Raw genomic sequence first — 23636 nt, forward strand, 5'->3', positions numbered from 1 at the left:
CTCATCTGATGAGAACTGGTTTATGTTTCATGGGGGGATAAAAACCAGACTTGATAATTCCCTAAATTCAAAAGAGTTGCTTTATGCCAGTGCTGAATTAAAGGTTTGTTTTTTTTTTCCTTACAGAAATATCTTTCAAGATCAAGTAACAGAAAAATGCAGTATGTTGAAACAATAATTAAAAAATCAAAGCAATAGTTGTGAATCTGCGAGAAAAGTGTAAACATAAGCTGGAAAAAAATACCATGGACAGTCATTCAATATTAAAATATATATATTCCTTTTTATTGCTTCCTTGAAATACAAAATTCATTTAAGATGTTAGATTACTAAAATAATGAAGTTTCAATTTTCTTGCTCAGAAATTCACAATATACCTTAGTCAATTTACGAGCCTGAATGATGGATATTAACTATTAAAGTAGAACCTAGCTGTTGTTCATCTATATACAAAATGTCAGTTTGCACAATTAAGAGCACTTCACAGTCTTTTGAATGACAGAAAGTTCAGTAATGACAAAATAAAAGATCATGTATAATTCTACAAGAGAAATTCACAGACCAGTAATTATTCATAAAAATAGCAGTGCCAAAAGTAGTGACATGCAACTGGCTCAAAAGCATAAACTAAAGAACAACGCTTACATGGTTTTATGTTAGTACATTAGGACATATTGGCAGAGATATGAAAGTCTAATTTACAAACAGGTACACATATACTGGATGGTTTTTTAAGTAATAGTTTATAGCAATATTGAGTGCCAGCATGAAAATGGAGAAAACACAATCTGTAAATTACAATAATAATAATTAAAAAATGAGATTTTAGCATTCACATTAGTTCATGATAAATTAACTTTTCTTCTTCGGTGTTATAAAGGGCTGTATTGACTCTATAAATCCATTTTATATGAGAAAAAAAGGTGCTTATATATATTTTCTAATAGCAAAAGATACTATTGGTACAGCCATAGATATCAACAACTTATAGTGAGAGGCTGGTAGTGACCAGCTGAGTCACATCTCAAAGTGATGAGTGAATGCACCATTTCACTGGAGGAACAGCAGAGAAATTCACGGGGTACCCATGCACCCCTCCTGCCTGACCCTACACCTGCCAGGTCAGTGGATGCCAGACACTGCTGGGCTGGCAGGGCAGACCCCCCTGCTGAGGTGGAGAGCTGGGACAAGGAAGAACATGTCTGACTGCCTCCCACCACCTTTCCCGGCAGCCCCACTGGCACCTGAATGCTTGCAAATGGCACTGCTATTTCTGCTTAGATGATTTTGCCATCTTAGCGCTCCAGCGACAGACACCAAGAACTGGTTGCTCCTGGGTACTGCACCAGAGGAGATCATCAAAAACAGCATTGTGCCCTGCGTTATGAAACGTGCTCTCCTTGGCACAGCACTCTGTGGCCAGCTTGGCTCCAGGTGGGACTTCCAGGGATGCTGCACCCTTACCCTGTTGTGCTGCCTCAGTTTATTGACCAGAAATACCAAAACCAGGGGCATTTGAATCCCAGCTCCATGGAGACTGAGTGACTCCTGAGACAGAGCAGCTGCTGGCTCTCAATATGTCATCTCCTCAGTTACTGAGTACATGGACCCAAAGGTCTTAACATTTCCTCTGTCCTGCTCTAGCTGTCGTTGCTTTAGATGGGGGTGAGGTTTACTTCCTCTGCAGCTGGGGTATGCCAAGGTATTGATGCATTGCTTATCAGCAAAACCAATCTACCAGGAGCCTGGGTTACCAGGAACACAATTCCAGGACAAGCTGGGCAGGCCTTGCTTAACATTTGATTATTTTAGTGCCTGAGCAAAAAGAGCATATAACTTTTTTCCCAGCAAAACGCTGGCCTCTTGTGCGGTGCAGAGACCGCTCTCCAACTCTGACGCAAGGCCTCCAAGTGTCTTCATGGAGGTTTCCTGCAACTCTTGGGAAAGATTCTGACTATTTTTCTTTCTTTCTTTCTTTTTTATTTAAATGGAGCATACCCTACAGATTTAATTTGCTATTTTGGAGACAATCGAGTTCTTCTTTTAATTTCTAAATAGATACTATACCAACTGATCGCAAACTAATCTGAAACTACTAATGATTTGCATGTCCTTTTGGCACAGTCCTATTATGCCCTATCAAATTATGCAGAAGCCAGTGATATTCTAATTCAAAATCCTAAAAATAGAACACAATTATAAAAAGGAGTCTTCTGTTTAAAACAAATAACCACTGTTATTTTCACAGTTGCTTCAGGTTTGTTTTAAAGTTGGATGCCAAAGAAAGATTTATCATAACTGTGGTATGAGACATTTTACAGCTTACATTTAAGCAATAATGGAATACAGTCAACAGTGTAATGATATCAACATTTCCTCTCCCAATAAACCAGGCTCTAATGACCAAACTGGATTGTGAGCTACAGCCGAGTACAGAATAGCTTCTACAGAGTAACCGCAGGAGTAAGTAACCTGAGTACAAGAATCTCTCCATAAAACCCAATTTTATTCTGTGGCACAAAGCAATAATCAGCTTTTGCTGGTGATTAAATGTTGAAGCAAAGTTAAAGCATTGAATTAACCGCAAAGCCCATTTAATATAAGTGTACTCCAGACTTGTAGACATTATAGATACTATATATGAATAGAAAATATTTATCCGATATATCTCACAAAACCACAGTTTTCTCCTTGGAGGACTTGGAATGTGGCTGTGCCAATCTCTGAAAGCCTTTCTACGGTTGCTGATGCTTATTTAGGGTGTGTGCTTTACACGAGTAACTGAACAAGCCCCTACATAGAAACGATAAATAATAAACAATTCTAATCCTAAGTATGTAGATAGCAGTTTTCATCCATAGATCATCAAGTCCTTCAGAGATGAGTAAAATTTCTGATTTTGAAAGACTTATACTGGCACATTCTAAAGAGAGATGGTTTTTGGGAACACAAGGCAAGGCCCACAGACATGGCTATTCTCCCATCACAATTATCATCTTGGCAAATTGAGACTGGACAGTGATGAGAATCCTCATCAGTCTCCAAAGTGATGTTTGGGAAGAGAGACAGGGTCTAAAATCTCAGATCCTATGCACTAGGAAATTGATTTTTGAAACAAGAGCTGGTCACCCAGTGAAGCAGGTTGGGCAGTCAGTATGCAGACAACTGCTGTGGCTGCCCAGAATTTTCACTCACTCAAATTTTGGCCCCAAGGAAAAGCCTACTTTCCAATTTTGCAGATGGACAAGTCTGTTTCCAAACACAGGTCACACCACTCTGCCTATTCAAAACTTAGGCACAGTAAAACCATATTAAAAAGCAGTTTTAGATACCACATTTGCCCTTGAAGCCCTCTTCTTCTTTTGCCTTTTTATAGAAATGGACAAAGGTAAAAAATAGTCAAAATAAATGCATGAATGTGTTACTAAGAAAACAGTGAGACAAACAGAAGGTAATTTTGGAGATGACAGAATCATTTCAAACAGGCTCATATATTTCCTTCATGAAGAATATATCTCTTTTGGCTCAAAAGCCAAAATAGATAATTTAGGCTTGATCCAGAGCCTATTAAAATCAACAGAACTTCCTTTCTGACTTTAAATGACTGCAGGAAAAAAAAATATATTTAACCAGTTTGCAACAAAAGAAATAGTAAGAGAAGCAAAGCATTCAACCTCAGTACATAAAACTGAAGTTAGAAATGTGTTGCCAGTAAGACATTCTTGCAAATCATCTTCCACCACCCCACACATCTTCCATCACATCTTCCAAATAAGGGCTAAGACTCTCAAGACCATGAAGGGAACAGAGCAAATAAAAAGTTAGAATAATAACCACTAGAAATGCTTTCACTCCCTAGAATTAAGTTCCCCCTTTCTCGCTATTATGCTTCTTTGAGCAGATGCTGAGACTCCTCCAGATGATGGGTATATGGGACCTCCCAACCTAAAAAGGGTGAACCCCCAAGACAGAGGGCTGCTGAGCCTGTTTCCCATATAAATGGCCTGGATTCAGCTTGCTCTCATCCTCCCTGCTCATCTCATGGCCAGGAGTATGGGGATCCATCTTGTAGGGATGCTGAGCTATTTACTTGGCCAGAGTCTTGTCATCTCACCTCACTTCTCACAACTCAGGCAGGACAAATTGAGGTTGCATGTCCCTGCATCTTATATCTACCTCCAGCCCGATGGCTTTTCTCCTTAGAAACAAAGAGGAAGGAGGTAAAAGCGGAGAGGGGAAAAGCAAATGTTTTCAAAAATATAAAGCTGAGTGATGAAACAGAGCAAACATGGAGATTAGTAGAAGGCATATAGGCAGCTGCTCAATTTCTTAAGGACCTTAGCTTGTAACGAAAGGCAATATCAACGTCTGGCAGGAGGATACCAAGGCCCATACGACTGTTATCAAGTCTGACAGCTTTGTTTTCTGCTAGTTCTACATCAAAATGAGACAATAGTATGAAAAGAAACATCTTCATCTCATTCATTGCGAGGAACCTCCCTGGACACATGCTGATCCCAGAGCCAAATGGCATTAGAAAATACTTCAGTTTTCTTCCTGCCTTGTAGAATGTTGTTTTCTTCTTTCCATTCTCTATGTATCGATCGAACTTATACTCCTGAAAATAAAAGAGAGAGAGACAGCGTGATATCTAACAAGGCAGTTACATGAGCTGCTTTCTTTGCACAATGGTAACGCGTCTGAAACCCAGAAAATAAGATAAAGAGGAAGACAAGGAGCTGACAGCTTCTTCTTTATACTTGGTTCCCTCAAGTTTCATTAACTCACATTATCTTTCCTGCAAAGAACACTCCTTAAATCCACTTACTTAGCTTAGCCCTTTTTCATCAAGCTCCTTCAACTTCCACATCTCATCCACTGAGTGTCTGGCCTGTATTGATTGTAATTAGATTTTGACCGCTTTGTAGCAGGGACAATGAACCTTAGTGGAAGGACAATTTTCTTGTAAAGCATCATACGCACTCAGTGTGGTACATACATCATGAATAAGGATAAACTGACAAATTCTGCAAATGCCTATGAATAAATTAATGCATTGCACTGATCTTGCTCTTGCAAGCTAGAGCAAAATCCATCCTTCTTTTGCACCTAGTGGTGCAGATTATTTGAAAACCAGATCTGATGCTTTGCAGTCAATTTTCATTTCAGTTGGAGATAGTTGCTGCTTAATTTGCCACATCTTTCCTTCAAATGTTTTGCTCCAGAAGCTGTGAGTAAAGCAGGACAACTGCCAGTAACTGACCATTACAAAGTAAGGTTTGAGGTTGTACTTGTAACCTACGTTCCATAAACTGAACATCTTTCTGACCAATTTCCAGTAGCAGGATCCCTGTGTAGAGATCGTTCATGTTTTTGAATGAAGGAGATCTGGCATCCTCACTCAGTCAATGGCAAATTAACCACTTACAAAACCCTCCTGCATGCTTTGAATAAAAATGACAGACACTTCTTGCTTATGGTCACTCATTAGCATTTGTCCTGCTTTGCATACATCTGCTATAGCAGCAGCCATTTGGAGCTGACTGGGAACAAGTCAGTCAAACAGAAACCGACCTCAACTGATTACAAAAACCCACACCACCGTTAAAAATACACTGATACTGATTTACCCATCAGATTAAAGGCCCTGAAGACCATGCACTGCAGGTCTTGTTGTTGAGAAAAGACAGTGTCAGGGGAGATGGTCTATGAGAAAGGGAACAAGTACAAGATGCACTGGATGTAACTCTGGGTGATGAAGAACAGGAGCCTAAATGTTTCTCTAAATGGCAGAGGCCTGGATATTCCACAAAAATAAAGGTGATTCTATGTCTGCTTCCACTGACAAGTAATGCTTTTCAATCTCTTTGAACACCTCAGCCGAAAGGAAGCATGCCCTTATCTTTTCCCCTGGGATGTTATTGCTTCAGTTGAAGTAGCACAGTAACAAATGAAAGCCCAGAATAACAACAAGATTCACTTCCTGAAATCTAAATCCTGCCGGTCTAAAAAAGCACCACTAAATATGAACTGCAATAGCTTAAAAACCCAACCCAACCCCACTCAGAGCTCTTAGCTTTGTTCAAGCATTTCCACAAGGTGCACTCCTGGTGTCTGGAGCAATTAAGAACTGTGGTATTGAACACACAGACACACTGGGTCAAACCTTATGCTTCCTTTGTCATAATAAAAGCCTTCTGAGACTTGTACTTGCTTTTAACAAAAAATAAATTGGTGTCTAAGGAATTGGGAAAGCAGAAAACAAGTGCAAGACAGGAATGTAACCAATGACAGTGACTCAGGCTTGTGCTGCTGAAGCCCCTTGAGTTGAGCAGCGTTTCCTTAAAAGCTAGTTCACTAGCTACATAAAGACTAACTTTTGACAGTGAAGAAATTTTCAGCCATGTACGAGGTCTCCTAGAAGAGACAGGGTGGCTCAAAGCAAGGAAGAGGTGAAGACAGTGAGCAAAGACAGGCGATGAAGTTCTGTGTGGATGGCCTGCTACAGGTATTATGAAAACTGAGCAATCTCCTGTGATTGATATAAGTCAAATCTTGTATTTAGCTTTGTTTGGGAAGTCACCACATAGGGTTTCCTACAGGGTTTCCTGATATTTCACTCAACAGGTTTTGCAGAGTTAATTTACTGAGCTCCTCAACTAGCTGCGTTAGGATTTGGGGGTTCACTTATCCACTTCATAGAAAACTGACTCATTTATTTAGGCCTTAATGAGTGGAGAAAGAGGTCACCAATATATGCTTACACTTATACAATATGGTGCCAAAGCAGAAGATAGCTTGAACTTAAATTTATGTATCCAGGAGAAAAAGCATTGCTACAAAATTATCTCGTCAAGCTGCCTGTTTTCCCAGGAAAAGTTTTCCCTAAATACATGACAAGCTCAAGACTGCACCTTTCAAAAAATTCATTCTCCATCTCTATCTGATCCTCAGTAGTTATTGTTGAAAGCACACTGCATATTTTAAGAACCAAACAGAACAGTGATTTCCCCACTTTTCGAGAGGGCCCATGTGCTGAAATCAATGTACTGCAATGTGTGGATTGCTCATTCACTATCAAAAAGATAAAATATATGAACTAAAGCTGTACTGTGAAAGCTGAGCAGAGCTGATACTAAGCAGATATATTCAAGCAATGGAAATATGGTAATATATTCCGGCAATTATTGGATAAGGGAGGGGATCAGTTTCCACACTGATGCTTTTGGTCTAGGACCTAAACAAACAGATGGACTTTTGACAAATCAATAATGTTCTCCAAAATAAAGTGTTAAGAATAAAATGAAAAAAAAGCTTATTTGTTAGCTGCTATCTATCCTTTTAAAGGATAAAACTATTAAAAAACTATTTGCCAGTAGACAGATTATTTTTAAAATCCTAATTTTTTTTAGCAGGCTTTATCTTCATTTCTGGGTGGGGACAGCCAGCAGAACCCTCCTGGAAGTAATTTTAATTTTCATGGCTCCAGTGTTCATCCCAGTGACTACACCTTACTCCTGCTGACTCCAACATGCTCCACACCTCCTCTCACTGAGGCTGGCAGGGTTCCTGCACAGCGAGATGCTGTCCCACACCAACCAGACACTTGATTCTCATCTTTTCTTTGCAACCTCACATCTTTAAATCCCTGAAAGGGAGAGCCTCAGGGAGCAATGTCTCTAACATGGGCTTTCTACAAGCATGCAAAAAAATCCAGTTCTTATTTGCCTCAAATGCCAAGGATGGAAATCAACATGGGAGACAGCCATTTGCTTAGGAATATAGGGGTGTGGAGTGGATCAGGTACAAGCTCTTGCCTCTGAGGCAGAGGAGCCATTTAACAGCCTCAGCGTTGCACCCTTGCTCTTCCTTGCTCTTCCTCTGTGGCACCCTGGGCTGGGGACAGCAATCTGAGGAGCAACCTAGCCGAGAGGACTATTCAATTTGCATGCAGGTGGTGAACTTCTGAAGCCGTATTAAGGCTGAGGCAGGGTGGATTAATTTCGAGTCTTTGATATTCATTAACTCGAGCGTCAGAGAAAAATACAAGGAGATGACACAATTACCCTCCGAGCTCCGCTGCAGAGCAACAGCTTTACAGTCTCAAGTTCACAACACTCTAATTGATCAAGAAGGGGTGAATCCCTACGAAGGGAGGTGAAAAAGCATAAGGCTCAAGTAAGACACTGCTATTATAGGGCTTCAGAGAGTCAATGATGCTTTGCGGGCACTTAGCTAAATGGCCCACATTATTTGCTATTTAAACCACCTTCTATTATTCAGCCCTCCTTGGGTATCAAATGATCCACTGCCAAACAAAGCCCACATTTAGCCTAAAGTTTATGGTAGTCAATGTGCAATTGTCAATTCCTTTGAAAGCAGTCGCAGTCAGTCTCATCACCATATTTCTCTCTTCAGGCCGTGAATCCTTTGACCTGTAGGGCCGCAGAAAATACATCTGAAAGTAGGAAGATTTGTTCCACAAGACGGAACAGCAGTAAAAAAAAAAAACACAACCCACAGATCACAAACGGCTTGGCTGCTTCAATGTGCCTGGAGTAGAAAGAGTAGCACCAGCTGAATGTTTACCTTAGGATCTTCATAGACCTCAGGGTCCATGTGTAAAATCTGCGGGTAAAGGGCTATCCAGTCTCCTTTCCTCAAAACGACTTCTTGATTCCCTTCAAGCTTGAGAACAAAATCCTCCTGGCTGATGCGGATGTTCATGGAGGAGGAGCACATCCTTAAACTCTCGTTTAAGGCACTCTCTGCGATTAAAAAAAAGCAGAGGAGGGGGGGAAGCATCAGAAATATGGGAGATGACTGGAAGTTATACATGGCTACAGCTGCTTAATCTCGACGGGTTTAGTAGAGCAGACTAAAGGAAAAGAAAGGAAAAAACCACATAAACCAACGAAACATAAAGCAGAGATCAGGAGGAGGCAATAAACACCCCCGCAGGGTTGGGGTGGGGCAGCCGGGATGCTGAACCTCCCGATGTGATTCTCACTGATGGTGCTGAGAAATCCTGTCGGTTGTAAGCAGCACCAAGTTTTGGGTGAAAAGTCATTATTCAGGCATCATGTTGAAAACAACGCAATAAAAAGATATGAACGCTTTATGCATTTACATATATTTTGGCGGTTGCAAGCAAACACCAGCCAAAGCATCCATGGAGCTGTTTAGCTTGCTTTTCAAAAGCTGTTGGATGTAATGGCAGGACTATATGTTAGAAAGATCATTCTGCTTGTTAATTCTGCAGTCATTCTGAGAATTTTTAAATGTATTTTCTTTTCAATGCGCTATGCTGCCAAATGATAGTGTCTGTTACGGTCAGAGTGAATGAAAGCAATTCATTATTGCTTGGTAATTTTAAGAGAGAAAGACACTTCTAATTGAGTAAGAGGAAACAAAACATAGTTCTTTCAGGTTTGGGGAAAGCAAGATTTCTGTCTCCACCATCACATTCTGGAAGGCTCCAGAAGCTGAATGTCCTTGCTTTCCCAGTGGCCTTCACCTTTTGCTCCTAGCACGACAGATTTTATGGCTAATTTCCGGCAATTTATCCTGGCAGTTTGAGGAGGAATTCCTTTGGGAATAATATGCATAATTTGCATAAATCATTCTGATAGCATGTATATCAGCATGTAGCTCCTGTCTAGGGCTGCATCTCTCACTTTGTAATCAAAACTGACTATTTTTCCACCAGTGTGTATGGGCACTGTTATATGTGACTTGATTCCTTCTAATCATTAGTGTGAAAAACAGCCTAAAATGGGGTTTCATGTGCACGTAGTAATCCGTTTGTGTCTGCATTTACATTTTGTGATATCAAATAAGCCTTCTCTAAGTGTTCACCAAGGCACTGCAATTGCTGCACCCAAAAGGTTAGTTTATTAGAGACAGTAGCTACCCAGTGTAGATGCCTCTGAAAAAAAATAATAACAAACGTTCTTTCACTAAAAATTAAATCTGGTGCAGCATGCATAGCAAATAAAGTGGCCCTGGATGCTTTCTTGCAGGAGGTTTTTCCTTAAGCATGCATTTGTCTAAAGAAATGAGGCTGCGGTCAGCTTTGTGTGGCCAGCGCCGTGATTCAATGTGACGTACAGTGAGTCTGTGCATATTCTTTTGGACTGCCTTCGTTACTATAATCAGGCAGAGTCAAATCGGCTTGTTGGTGACGAAGCCAGAAAAGAACCCTGGTTCCAGAAGATGGCCTCTACTGCGGATAGCCACAAGGCACCTGACACGATAGATTTCAACTGGCAGTGCTCTGGCAACAAAACTTTGCACGGTACAAAGGAAGGGTCCAGTCTCTGCTCCAGACTGCCTTCAACCCGCGGAAAATGAAGCTGGTAACTTCATGCTGGTCCACCATTTAGGAATGGTGGTGACATGCGTAGCAACAGCAGAAATCAAACAGGGAAGAGGGAAGGAGGGAAAAAAAGAGAGAAATAATTATTAAAATGATGCTGCAAAATAGCAGGTTTATGTTTAACCACCCAAGCGATGTGGTCACATCCTATCGGTGGACATTCTCCCAGAAAACCCACAGTTCCTGCCCGCTGCCGGATCCCAAATGACAATCGGGCAGCATATCTTATGCAGAAGTTAATCACAATAATGGAGCACAAAGTGTGGCTTAGCGGTCAGATCGTAAATGACAAATCTGTTTTACCTTCCAGTACCAGTTATGTGGGGAAGGCAAGCTTGGCTCTTGCTCTGAGCGATCATGCCGATAATCATTAGATGACAAAAGTAATGAGTCACATTATGATCAACAAAGGAGAATGGAGCTTATATGGCTTTGCAGGCTTACATTAAAAAAATAGACAGTCAGCTTTCCACAAATGCCGGAGCTATACATTGAGAGGAATGACAACTGCACAATAAAACTGCAGCCTTTACTTGCAGTTGTCATAGTTCAGCAGACACCAGCCATCGCCGCTGACAGACCAGCTGGGTAGCTTGGGAGGCCTTCCATTCTGCACCGTGAGGTACAGTAAATTATCTAGCACGGTAGAGCAACATCTGTTTCTGTGCTTGTGCCGAACAAACAAGGCAATTTAAAGCATACCAAGGGATAACCAAGCAGCAAATGAACATGACCCTCATTTTTTTCCTCCCTTCTTACACACATGAGATGCTAAACTTCACTGTGTGAGCGCTACATAAAGAAGCCAGGCTGTTGTTTGATAAGGTGTTGTCAGAGAGATTTTACATATTTTCTAGAGAGAGAGAGAGGGGGAAAAAAGAGAGAGAGAGATATCTCTCATAGTATTGTTATTCTTAGAATCCTCCCACTTCTCTCTTCATTTCTCTTATACTAAAGCTAGCACTCAGCTTCCAATTCATTCTAGACTTTTTTTTTAAAAAAACTGTTTCAATATACTTATAAATATTCAGTCTTTAAACCCTAATTTGCTATACTTAGTTCACATGCCTTCAAGCATTTGTCTTCCAATTTCCACTGAATAAATGCGTACTAATGAGAAATAGAGCAAGCTGCTGAGGCAAAGCTGGGTGACTTGAGCCTGGCCTGCCACCAGCTTGTGATAGGCAGGCAAATTGAGTTAAAATGAAAAGTCTTGTCAGCTGAAATACAACATGGTAGCCAAACAGCAAGCTGTCAATCATCCAGCCAAAACAAGGGACTGCAGGTAATAAAAGGTCATTGCGAATCATAAGTGCATTTGGCTTTCGTAGGCAAGTTAATTTTAATTAAACATGATCTCTATCGGTAAATGTTTTATAAAACTTATTGTGCAATAATGGATTGTTAATTTTACACTAACACATAGCAGGTAATAGGGTATCATAATTATTAGAGTGTATTGTAGGAAAATAGCTATTGAGTATGCAAATATTTGGGGGGGTCATTTACCCACAGGCATCATGGTGTGCCAACACAAACGATAATTTGAAACAAGTACATTTGCATTGTACAAAGAACTAAATGGTACTGCCCAGCCCATTCCAGAAAAATATATTTATTTCTTTCAATCCAACCAAGGATTTTAATGCTTAGCATTTGTGTTATGAATATGCACTCTGTATTAGTTGTTTTTGGGTTCCTATCCTTTCTCATGTACAAAACAATTTTTCAAGCTGTGCTTTTTTTGCAGGAAATATCTGGGATTCAGCAATGACCTGAGGCAAGAATACTTCACCATATAAATGAATGGGCTAATATTAAACAAACGAACTGACTAAACATGCCTAGCATTAAACATGCACTAAGTATATCTCTGCTTTACCCCTGGCATTTTCATTATAACCATTTTAACTGACAGACCATTCTCATGTGTCCTTTGCCATGTTAGAACTGTCTTGTGAGACATAACGACTAACAATGTATGTTACTCTCTGCACACAAATACACGTTTAGATTTTAGGACTGTATTGTCCTACGTATACAATACGAAGTGTGCTGCCCCAGAAATGCCATCAGAAAAAGATAACGAGGGCCAACATTTGCTAGCTTTGTTTTGGGTTAAAAGTGATTTAGTTTTTTTGTTTAGTTGGTTTGGTTTGTTTTGGTTTGTTTGTTTGTTTGTCTGGGCTTTTTTTTCTGCCCCCCCTTTTTTTTTTTAATTAAAAAAATCACATAACTGTGCTTAGAATTCAGGAATAAATCAGGCCATGTTGTTCTCTCGACCCAAAGAACCTGACCACAATAACAATGCTACTTCCTGAGAAAGACTTTTAGCAGTTCATGCTTGTTCTCCATAGAATGAGGAATCAAAAAGAAGTCTCTTGTTATAGTAGGCCAAAAAGAGGACGAAGAATCAGAGCGCTTAAAACAGGAGAATGAGATGACAAGGTGATGAACATGCAAGAATCCCACCTGGTCTGCCTTACTCAAGAGCAGGGACACAAATCCCAGTTTCCTACGCCCCGGATTGGTACAAGGGGAGCAGGAAGAAGAAAAGCTCAGCTTTGGAGGTTTGGGGTCAGCGGCCTGAGCCTTCCTGCAACAGGGGAATTTTTGGTGTGCAAACAATGCAATTTGCGACCTTTGTCCCGCCTCCACATTTATTAACGGGGGCCCCTGGTGGTCTAGTGGTTAGGGTGCAGGACTCTCACCGCTGCTACCCGGGTTCGATTCCCAGCCCCCCGGGCAGATGGAGCTCGTCAGCCCTGTAAGGCAATCCATCTAAGAGAAGGTCACTCTAAACAAACCTACGTCCTGAGAACCTCACTGCCACTGTCCAAGCTTGCTTGGCCCCGGCAGATGAACCTCAGGATTAAAGGGTGGGCTCAGTTCAGCGCACGCTGTGTCTCACCTAAAAAATCCACTGCGCAGGCTCGAAGGGTTAATGACCTTTCCCAAATCTTCGCTCGCGAAGACTGACCATTATTATTATTATTACATTTATTAACAAAACATTCCTTTTCCCCTTTCCACCGAAGCATGACTTTAATTCTCTTATGGTACAGATTTTTTTTCTATATTATTATTTTATGGGACAGTATCCAGCCCTTTATGACTTAAGTGCCAGAAGGATTGAAATCGAGCTTCTGTTCATATGACATTATGTTTAACATGATTATAAAATTTAACAAAAGTGTTACAAGAATACTACAAAGTAGGATGTGGCACTTCCCTCTCAACACATAAATCAAATGCTACCAAGGTACTTCAAGATTTCAAGGAGAAGCAGAGAAATGACACAGTTAATGTTTTAAACTGTTCATACCGTTTTGCACCAGATGGTTTTAGTGAACTACATGCTTTTATTTTCCTGATTCCTACACTTCTGGGGAGCCTTTTTTTCCCCTTTTTTCCCTTGCCATTCCTATCTCAGTCTCCAAATACAAACTAAATTCTCCTTTGATCTTCTTGATGCTTGGTAACTTATTGTTTGGTGTATGCTAGCTCTGATGTGAAGCAGATTTACTCGTGTTCCTTAAAAGTACATTAAATGCTTAGAATGTCATGTTATTCATCAGAAGTGTCCTTGTCATCCAATATCTCCTCTATTTCAAAAGCATTCTCTATCGGTTAGAGATAAATTTGCATCAAAACAACCATGACTCCAGAACAAACCAACTTAGTAGACTCATGCTATAGAAGATTAATATTAATGCTCTAACATAAAGGAATTGGATCAAACTCAATTTTATATTTGTACTACAAGAAGCAAATCAAGTTTGAACACAGATTCTTGAGACACGTCACACTGGATTGTCCTGGAGAACGGCAGATGTTACTTAGATCCAGACCAGGCACAGAGACTGCACTGCTTCACCATCATCTCTTGACAAAGCTTTGTTTAAGAGTGGAACATCAGTTCATGCCATGAGCTACCAAGACATAATAGACATGCGCTACCAAGACCTATAGACGTGAGCTTGTTTTGAACAGGGGACTGTTTCTGATATTTAAAAAGAGAGGATTATTGAACCTTTAAACTTCTATTCAGCTGTTGTGTATCCTGTGGAGACTTCCAGATGCTTAAAGGTACCTACCTGCTATACCCTCTCTCCTCTCTTGGGCTAATTTTACCATTTCTCTTGCCAGTGTCTGTGCGCTAGCAAATGAAGTGAAATCAACAGCTCATGCTCTGAAGGCCTATACAGCTCCTGAATCAAACAACTTCCAATGGCCACTGGCAAGGGTCTCCCTTTGAACCTCTGATCCAGAACTGGAAGACGTGTAGCACCCTTAAAGTTCATTATGTTGAATAAAGGTACTTTTTCAGTACTGAAAACACCATTTATACTGTGTGAATTTTTATCTTCTTATATTTCATTTGGAGGCATTGTTCAACAGAAGTCTGCTTTAGAAGTCTTTTTTGTTTTGTTAAAGAGAGAAAGAAATGCCCATGGAAAAAAATATATTTGCAGTTTAAATACACTACCCCACTTTAATTTCAGAAAAGGGTCTTTCTTGGCAGTACCATACAGAAGTATTTGAAATGCATTAACACATCGGCAGATGCTCAGAATCAAACAACTTAATAGGCATCAACTTTTTTTTCAAATAATTGCAAAGCTTCGATTTAGCCTTTTGCATACCTTGCATAGTTAATTACCTAGGCTTTAATGTTTACATGCAATGAGAGTATCTACAGCTATAAACTACATAATTTATAATTGATGTAAATGGCTGTTATTATGTCAATTAGGCAGCTGTGTCCTCCACCTTCTCAGTAAACAGAAATGAGTGATAAACTGAGTTTGCCGGGAGAGCCCCTCTTCTCTTCCTAACAGATAAAAATAAATTACCTAGGTAGACCAGGTTGTCCAATTGTTCTCTGGTGAGGTGGATGTTATATGTGGGCCCTCTCTTTTGACCTGTTGACTGCAGCAAATGGTCAATCTCGTCACGCACCGCTGCAAGAGCTTCTGGGTGCCGCAGAAGATAATACATGGCCCAGAATGTAGCTGGAATCGTGTTTCCCACAGAGGCCCACAGGAAGGCAAAATGATGTGCTGGGAGAAAATAAGTGAAAAGGAAGATTAATAGCGTTTATTACACTGATTAGATTTGCAGTGTGCTAATTAAAAGATGTTAGGACACAGACCCAGCCAAGGATCAGTGAATGCTAATGAGGACCAATAGGCTTCTGAAGTCTAATTTTCTGCTTAATGAGAATAGTTTGAAATGTAATGTCGGGGGGGTGGGGGGAATAAGGGGAGGAAATGCAGCTCAGTTATAATCTTTCTCATTATCACCATTAAGTATCTTGTTTTACCACCTCAGCACAAAAAAAAAATCAATTATCATAGAGGGTTGTTTCAGAGTAAAACATTTTATCATTAGCCAATTAGAAAGAACATAAAAAAATTTCAAGGTCGCCATTTTGCCTTTTTATTTCAAAGGTCTATAGTAAATTATTTTATTTTAGACAAGCAATCATTCATAAGTTTCCTACCTGCTTTGTCATAATCTCCAAGCAGCTCATATTTCTCAAATATATCTTGTCTGGCTTGGACCACTTTTGACCCTCCCAGCCATTTTGTCATGTTCTGAAGTAAAAAATGATGTATAAGCTCCTTTCGAACCTTCTTGGTAGCTCCTAGCAACTCAATTGGTATGTTTGCAGCTAAATAGGGAAAGCTGGCATCAAACTTGATAAATTTGTCTCTGATTTCACTAATAACTTTGTGGCCATCTGCAGCAGGAACTCTTCCATATAGTGTTACAAAACTGGCTTCAAACATTACAGAGCAGCAGAATTTGTACATTTTTTCTGTTTCCCAATCTGTTGCTTGTGAGCATTTCCATTCAAATATATCCTGGAGATTTTTCATCATGTGGTCAGAAATTATATCCAAAGGCTTGCCTTGTAGATACTGGTAGATTCTGTGCAGGTTTTCCTTGAGATCGGGGAATTTTCCTTTTGACAAGGCTGGGTAGTCAAAAGTTTTGGAAGCCATTTTATTAGCGAATTCATGAAATTCAAGTTGCTTGCTATTCCGGATGACATAAACATATTGAAATGGGTCCATGATAAAGGTAATATATCTACCTGAATAGAAGAAAAGAAAAAATTAAGAGACATATGCGGTTTTATAATCTGGTGACACTTTCAGAAGCAATAACTGATAAACCAAAGACTGCGAAAAAAGCATGCAGAAAAAAAAACAAAAAACCAAAGATACATGAATAAATCTGCACAGAAAAGAAAATAATAAAAAAAACAATAACTTTTATTTAGATCCTCTTTGTCAGGTCACAGATTCCACCTGTGTACACTTTGAAGGCTCTTCTAAAATCAGTGTGAAGCCATTTCTATTAAGACTGATCTCCTGTTAGTGCCAACAATGGAGTGTGATCTCTTCAACTGTAGTGCTCTGAAATAAATCATTTACTACTCTGGTCTAATTCATAAAAATACAGTGTGGAGTCGGAGCTACATTTGAAAATTGAAGGTTTTTACCAGTGGAAAGTGAAAAACATACACATTTCACCTTCATGGAGGAAAGTGGATGACGGAGGCTGGAGTGGAAAACATGCCACCTAGGCAGCTTTTTTCCAAGTAAATGACACAGGAACTCAAAATCTGTCAGTTACAGGTTTAACTGCACACTGCAGTTAAACATTTAAACCTTCTCTCACATCTCTCGCATCTGTGTTTTTTCCCCTGAAGTTTTGCTAACTTTTTGTTAAGAATGTGCTTAGTATGCTTAACATGACTACCTTATGATGTGAATTTGAAGTCATAGCTTACAATGTAGAAGGTCACCATTTTTACCATGGGTCCTCCTTTGGGGTACACACAGTCCCATTGTGTCAGAGTACACCAACAACTTCCTACCCTTCCCAGGGTACTTAATTAGGTGACACAGTGATAAGTTCAGCTGCTTGTACAGAGGGATAGGGTTGCATCAAGTTTGATGCTTTTTTAAATTGCCCCGCCAGAAAAAATATTGCAATTTTGCCCTAAAATTCTTATCAATTTCTAAAGAAAAGCATTTGGGTGAACTGTCCTGAATCAAAATGTTAATGCTCCCAAAGCTCAATTAAATCTTAACTGTTCATACATGATTCTAAATTTAGAGTTCCTGATTCTTACCTCGAATGAAGATGGAAAAAGGGTACCTATTAAAATGTACACATCCTCTGTGAAATATCCCAGTTACAAAATCTGGAAACTAGCAAAGTTTCCAGCACTTACAGTCTAATTCTGTCTTACCAAAGGGACAAATCTCCTTTGATTTTAATGGGAACACTACATGCTTAACTTAGGACCAAATTTGGCTCTGTGACAGATGTCCAGAGATAAAGTAGTCACTACCACTAAAAATGTCAACAAGTATCCATGGTTACCATATAGTGATACGTGAATTATCATAGTTATTCCATATTCTGACTTATACACACACAGAGTGCTCCGTGGTATCTGGGTGTACCCTGGACTTCCTCTACAATTACCAGCTGCCATAATTTCTCTCCCAATTACATCAACTGCAATCTCAGTGAACCAGTAAGGAAATGTAAAGGATAAGTTGAGACAGAATTTGACCCCCTTTTTTTTCTCAACAGTGTGCGAGAGTTCTTAAGATACTCACGGATTTTGCTTTATTGTAACATAATCAACCAAACACATAAATTTAATTTTAAAGAAAAAATATTTTGAGAAACTGGCATGAAATAGAGATCTTGAATTCTCAGTCTCCTTTTTTTGACCAGTTCTTCCTTTCCAGACCACAGAGGCTGAAAAGAATTTTTAGTCTCAACCTGTGCAGGATCTTCATTAAGTGTCCTAGAATCACTCTCTCTTTCCAGCTTTTGCCCACTTTCATGCTCTTTATTGAGGCTACCATCTTTGTGATCAAAGCTTGGAAAAAATGCCCATTGGAGCAATTTTTAATAAATAGATTTGGAGTGTTATTAACCCTAAAGATGAAAGCTGGCTTCTTAACTTTGCATTTACAGGGTAAACAATTTAAGTTAAGATTTTTAATTAATATTAATTTAAACCATCTGTCCACCATCTGCTTATTTCTGATGCAAAATATGAGTTTCTTTGTGATCTTTAATCAGACACTTAGCAAACGCACATCAATTCTTATCATTTTTAAGTAAGAAAATGATTTTCAGTAAACGAGTTTTCAGACAACAAACTATTTTAGCAATAATTTTAAATCAAAATTCACTCAACACTAGCACATACTTTGAAAAAAAATCCCTGAGAAACAGATTACATATCCTGATTTTATTATTCTCATCAGGTTCCTGGTAGCAAAAAGTAAGTATGTACCAAAATATAATTCATTTTGTAGAATCAATTCAGGCTCCAGACCACACCACTGCAAGTCAGCAACATATATAAACACATAAACCAAAATATTTCTTGTTGCTGCATTTAGTAAAGGTCTAGACAGTCAGAAAGCAGAACCCTTCTATAACAAAGGCAGCTTGTTCATGTATGTCATCGAGAATCTAATTTTAGATCTCTTAATTAGAAAAATACTAAAATCTAGGGGTAATTAATGGCAGTTAGAAAGTTGTTGTTGTGAGAGTGGGTATGGAAACCTTTAACAATTACAGTCATCCTCACACACAGATGCACTACGTGGCTGCACCGCTTACCCCAGTCTCCTCCATATAGGAACAGATTGCTAATTACAAAACTGTGCCCCAACACCTCCTCTACCCTGAACAGCAAACATCCGAAGTGGAACAAACTTTCTCACCTCAAGTTACGATTTTAAATTTTTTAAGTGTCAATATGGTCCTTAATCTTGCTTTTTAAATCCTGTCATTGTCCCCAGTGAGGTTTCTTCCCACTGATTGTCCCTCATGGTGTCAGAGACTAATAAATTCAAATCTTTCTTAAAGTTTCCAGTTATTATTTGGTATTTTAAAATGCATCTTCCCCCTCCCCTCCCATGTCTTTCCATTGCAGCTAATGCCAAGACTATCTCTAAAAGGTAACCTTTTCTGAAATCAAACCAAAATCTTGATACTCATGAATTCCCTTTAGAGTATTGGAAAAGGTAAATGCCAAATCAGCCAAGAATGGAGGCATACCACAGGCTCCACAAATCAGGAAGCCTTAAATATTGAAGGTGTTTATATAAAAACCACTGGAGACTAAGCCTTTCCTTGTTAGCTTGCAAAAAAATCCTCCAACACCAAAAATAAGTAGACATATACGTACAGAAAAGTCACACTCCAATTTTTAATAGTTTAAGTCACTGAGCTATTTTACTTAATACAGTAGAAACAAGTCAAAGCAAGAGATGTTTCCTTGTTTCTGTTAAAAGCCCTCTGATTTTTTTTAAATGGCTACAGAGAATTCATACTTCACTATCCAGTCCTTCAGTCTGCATTACACCCATGCTGCAAATAGTCTGGTTATCTCCATTTAGTTTCTACAGTCTCCTAGAAATAGAAGATTGATGTGGAAAATATGAAAATTGTCAACTTTGGTAAATCTGAGCACAGAAGCCAGTATTTGTATGATAGTTAAGAAATTACTCTAATAATGCATTCTGGAGCTTTTTAATGCTAATGATGAAAGACAAGCATTTCAGACAGCATCTAATGATGGATGTTATTTCAGTAATGCTTGCAGCAGGCTTCAGCTTGGTAAGAAGTTAATGTAAATTACCTTTTGCCTAAGAGAGAAAAATGTGATATGTTACTGTAGGTGTATCGTGTTTAAAGAAAAGAATGACTTAGCAGCAGTATTTGAAAAGGCAAGTGTGCTTAGTAAAAAACAATAAGATTATTTTATTTAAAGTTGAGTTAGTCTTAGAGAGAGTGATGCAAGGTTCAGTATCACTCCCACTAACTTATCAGGAAAAGTTTAATCCCGAGAAACAATGACAAAACTGTTCAAGCTCCTTAAGTTCTTACCTAGCCGTCTGCCTACGCTGCTGACCCTTAACAAGCAGAGAGGCTTGGGAAGTACGATCATCTCAATGCCACAGACTCCCTCTCTCGCTTTCCCCTCCTTATTCTTTTCTTTTCTGTTTTTTGTTTTTTTTTTTTTTTCCCTCAAGACTATTGCATTTACGTAATCATCCACTTATTAGGGAGATTCTGCTGAACTGCTGACAATGATGTACAGTGGTGCTGCGCTGGCATGACGTTTGGGGAAAACGATTCTGCTGCACCACCACACAAAACCAATTAGAGAACTATTTTCTGCGACAGGTCAGGAATTTACATTGTTTCTCATAGAAAGATTTGCTTTTTAATTTCTTTATTAAGATGACATCCATGTCCCTTGCGACTTTTAGGGATGACAATCATTTGCTCATCACATGGGAAAGTACAATCAGCAAAATCGCATCACCGGTACGGGGCAACGCCAGAAACTCCAAGCATCGTTCTGCATTTTCCAAATGAACTAGTTTGAGAACCAATAATTAGAACAATATATATTGATAGAATTTTTTGACAGGACCTTTAGACATCCACCAGGGGGGTAAAGTAATGATAGCCCACATACAGCTGGCTACGCTATGTTTGCCGAACGTATAAACATCATCTTTGTCAAATCAGTAAGACATAGAGAAATCCTGTACGCCTTTGGATCAGGACACGTTAAGAGGTACTAACAAGCTTAGGCTTCTTTCTTGACTTGCAGATGACAAACTATTTCTCTTTAGTGAAGTCCTGACGGTCAGTAATTCTATACTGAAAAAAGAGAACTTAAAATGGTCTCTCTATTACGACAAATGCACAAAATCAAACATTTCCCTGCACAAGGCTGAAATGATATCCAGAATTCACTCTATTTACTTCAGTCTTTATCAAGGGAGGCTTGCTGAAAACACTTGAACACGGGGAGATTATCTGAAATGGAATTTGGTTTATCATGCAAATAGAGATTTCTGAAATTAAATTACACTCATAGATTGCTTAAACACACAAACTTCTAAGCACAGTCTTGCATAACATAATAAAGAGGTAAAAGAGAAATAAATATTTGATTAAACACATTTAGGATTATGACATATGACTGTATCTGGTTTTATGAATGTACTAAGATAATATCTGAATGACAGTTATTAACCTGTATTTGTAGGAAGCCAAAACTTTATTGTAGTGTAAATGCACATTAACAATAAAAAAAGACTGTATTTCAACAAAAGTTGGTGTTGTACTGTGTCAAACTCACTTTCAAGTTGGAAAAAATCTGAGCATATCAGTTTCCAAAGAGAAAATCCTGAATGAATTAAAAAATCACACATTTAATAGAATAAAAATGCTCTTCCAAAGGAACAAAAAGACAGATTTGTTAAGAGAAAAAAAATTTATTAATTAAACACACAGCTTGCAATTAAAGTAGTTGACATTTGAAGACAAAAATTATTTTTATTGCAAAATATTACTTATATGGAAATATAAAGCTAATGCTTCTGCCATGGAAGAAGCAAACTTTATACTTTACCCTTAACGTTTTTGTTTGAAACTCCCTAAAAATATAGGAATAACTAAAAATGAGATAGACTTAACTCTAAAGTTGATCATTTGAACAAGTATATCAGCATGTAGAGGGGCAGGAGACAGTTACATCCACCTACACTAAAAAGAGCTTGTCTTCTTCTGAACATAGGTAAACACTGGATTTTAAATTGATATTAGTAAAAAGTAGATCTCTGTTTGTATATATATATATATATATATATATACACATATATATACATATGTAAATTTACATATTTAACTTTCATTCAAGATTCCAGTTTCATTCTAGGTTTTTCTTCCACAGCTAAGCGTCTATGTAAAATCACTCAAATGTTTGTATTCAATCTCGTGTAGTAACACAGTTATAAATACAGAAAGAAACAAGGTTATACCATACTTTATTATATTGTTATTTTCAGTAAGCATGATCAGAGAAAGAGGCTGGCAATGGGAAGTTCCTGTGTTCCAGTCCTGATTGTATCACTGAGTCAATGTGTCATTCATTCCCTTGTGTTCCTGTCAACCAGTTGTAAAATGTGTGAGAGCAAATTCTGCACTTTTTTTTTAAGTGTTTTCTAAATTTAATCTGATATTTTTCTGTGCAGTGTCAAGATGATGTTAGTTCTCCCTTCTTTAGGGAAAAAAAAAACCCAACAATTAAATGTGCTGGCAAAATCTACATTCATATATAACATACCTACAAATTCTGTCAATATGCATATTGACATATATATATATGTATATAAATCCACATGTTCATAGTGATATTCTATGGATAATTATTATGCTTATAATATGTGTAAATATGAGACATTTTTATTGGTCTATGCTACAGAAAAATATTTTTGGTTCAGTAAGATTCTAAACTAAACATTTGAATTAGTGTTTAACTTCACTGATAGTAAAAAATCAAGAGATATACTAAAGTATTTCTCACCAGCAATATGTACAGTGAAAATATCTCCAAGTTTCTTTTGCTGATCCAGTAAAAATTTGAAAGCATCTTTTCTAAAAATCAGAGCTTTCCCAAGGTAAGGAATCCAGCCATTTATTAGTGGGGGCTCTCCAGTCTTCCTGTTGAAAACAGAAAAAAACAACCAGGAATTAGCTTTGGCATGAGAGCAACTCATCTTTATATCTATTTATATATTATACTTAGACCCACCATTTACATATATAATTCCTGCAATGTATAATACGTTGTACAGAAAGTTCTTCAGCTATGATGGCAGATTAAATCTAATCACACCTCTGAGCACTGAAGGCTCTGTGTGGTGATTAGGAAAAATAAGTGAGAGAAATTGAGATGCATTTAACTACAGGTTGTCCAGCTATTACCATCAAGTTATGAACACAGAAAAATGATACTCAGTAGAAAGTCTTCCAGCAAAGAGTCCTCTCATTTTCAATATTTGGCATGTCAGAGAAAGATGTATTGGAAGGCAATTATGACAGATTTAGGTAAATAGGACGCCGACATACCACACAAAACAACTAGCCTTACAGATAATGTTTTAGTAATTTCAGCTTACCAGCACACAGAATAGCTACCATTATAACTAAATACCTTTAAAATATAGGATAATAATAGAGGCTGAACGTTAACCATAATAAATCTTAGTCTCTTTATATTTATAGTCTAAGATAGAAATGCGTATGAACAGTTTAGGATGAAATTCTAGATAACAATATTTGCATCCCAGTCTAAAAAAGCAGCCATGGTGCATTAGTTATGTTTACAGAATAGTATAAAATA

At 38.4% G+C, this 23636-nt stretch overlaps 1 protein-coding gene across 1 annotated transcript; it reads right to left on the minus strand.

Annotated features, from left to right (window-relative positions):
• Positions 1 to 256: 256 nt before the first annotated feature.
• Positions 257 to 23025, minus strand: LOC108504521 (25-hydroxycholesterol 7-alpha-hydroxylase). The gene is made up of 5 exons (XM_017829649.1): positions 22818 to 23025; positions 15885 to 16481; positions 15235 to 15441; positions 8590 to 8768; positions 257 to 4618 (listed from the first exon to the last, which is right to left on the minus strand). Exons 1-5 carry the CDS (start codon positions 23008 to 23010, stop codon positions 4322 to 4324), a joined length of 1473 nt encoding a protein of 490 aa, XP_017685138.1. The 5' UTR covers positions 23011 to 23025; the 3' UTR covers positions 257 to 4321.
• Between the last annotated feature and the right edge of the window lie 611 nt (positions 23026 to 23636).

This window comes from Lepidothrix coronata, unplaced genomic scaffold, assembly GCF_001604755.1.
Source record: "Lepidothrix coronata isolate B3197 unplaced genomic scaffold, Lepidothrix_coronata-1.0 Scaffold166, whole genome shotgun sequence".
Lineage (NCBI taxonomy): Eukaryota > Metazoa > Chordata > Aves > Passeriformes > Pipridae > Lepidothrix > Lepidothrix coronata.

Bases quoted from the DNA above. Each gene is read 5' to 3' on its own strand.
- LOC108504521 (XM_017829649.1), bottom strand. From the start codon at position 23,010: ATGAGTTGCTCTCATGCCAAAGCTAATTCCTGGTTGTTTTTTTCTGTT. The intron at 8,769-15,234 runs GTAATTTATTTT...TTTTAATCGCAG, and splicing joins GGACAACCTGGTCTACCTAG to AGAGTGCCTTAAACGAGAGT. The intron at 4,619-8,589 runs GTAAACATTCAG...TTTTATTTTCAG, and splicing joins AGGTCTATGAAGATCCTAAG to GAGTATAAGTTCGATCGATA.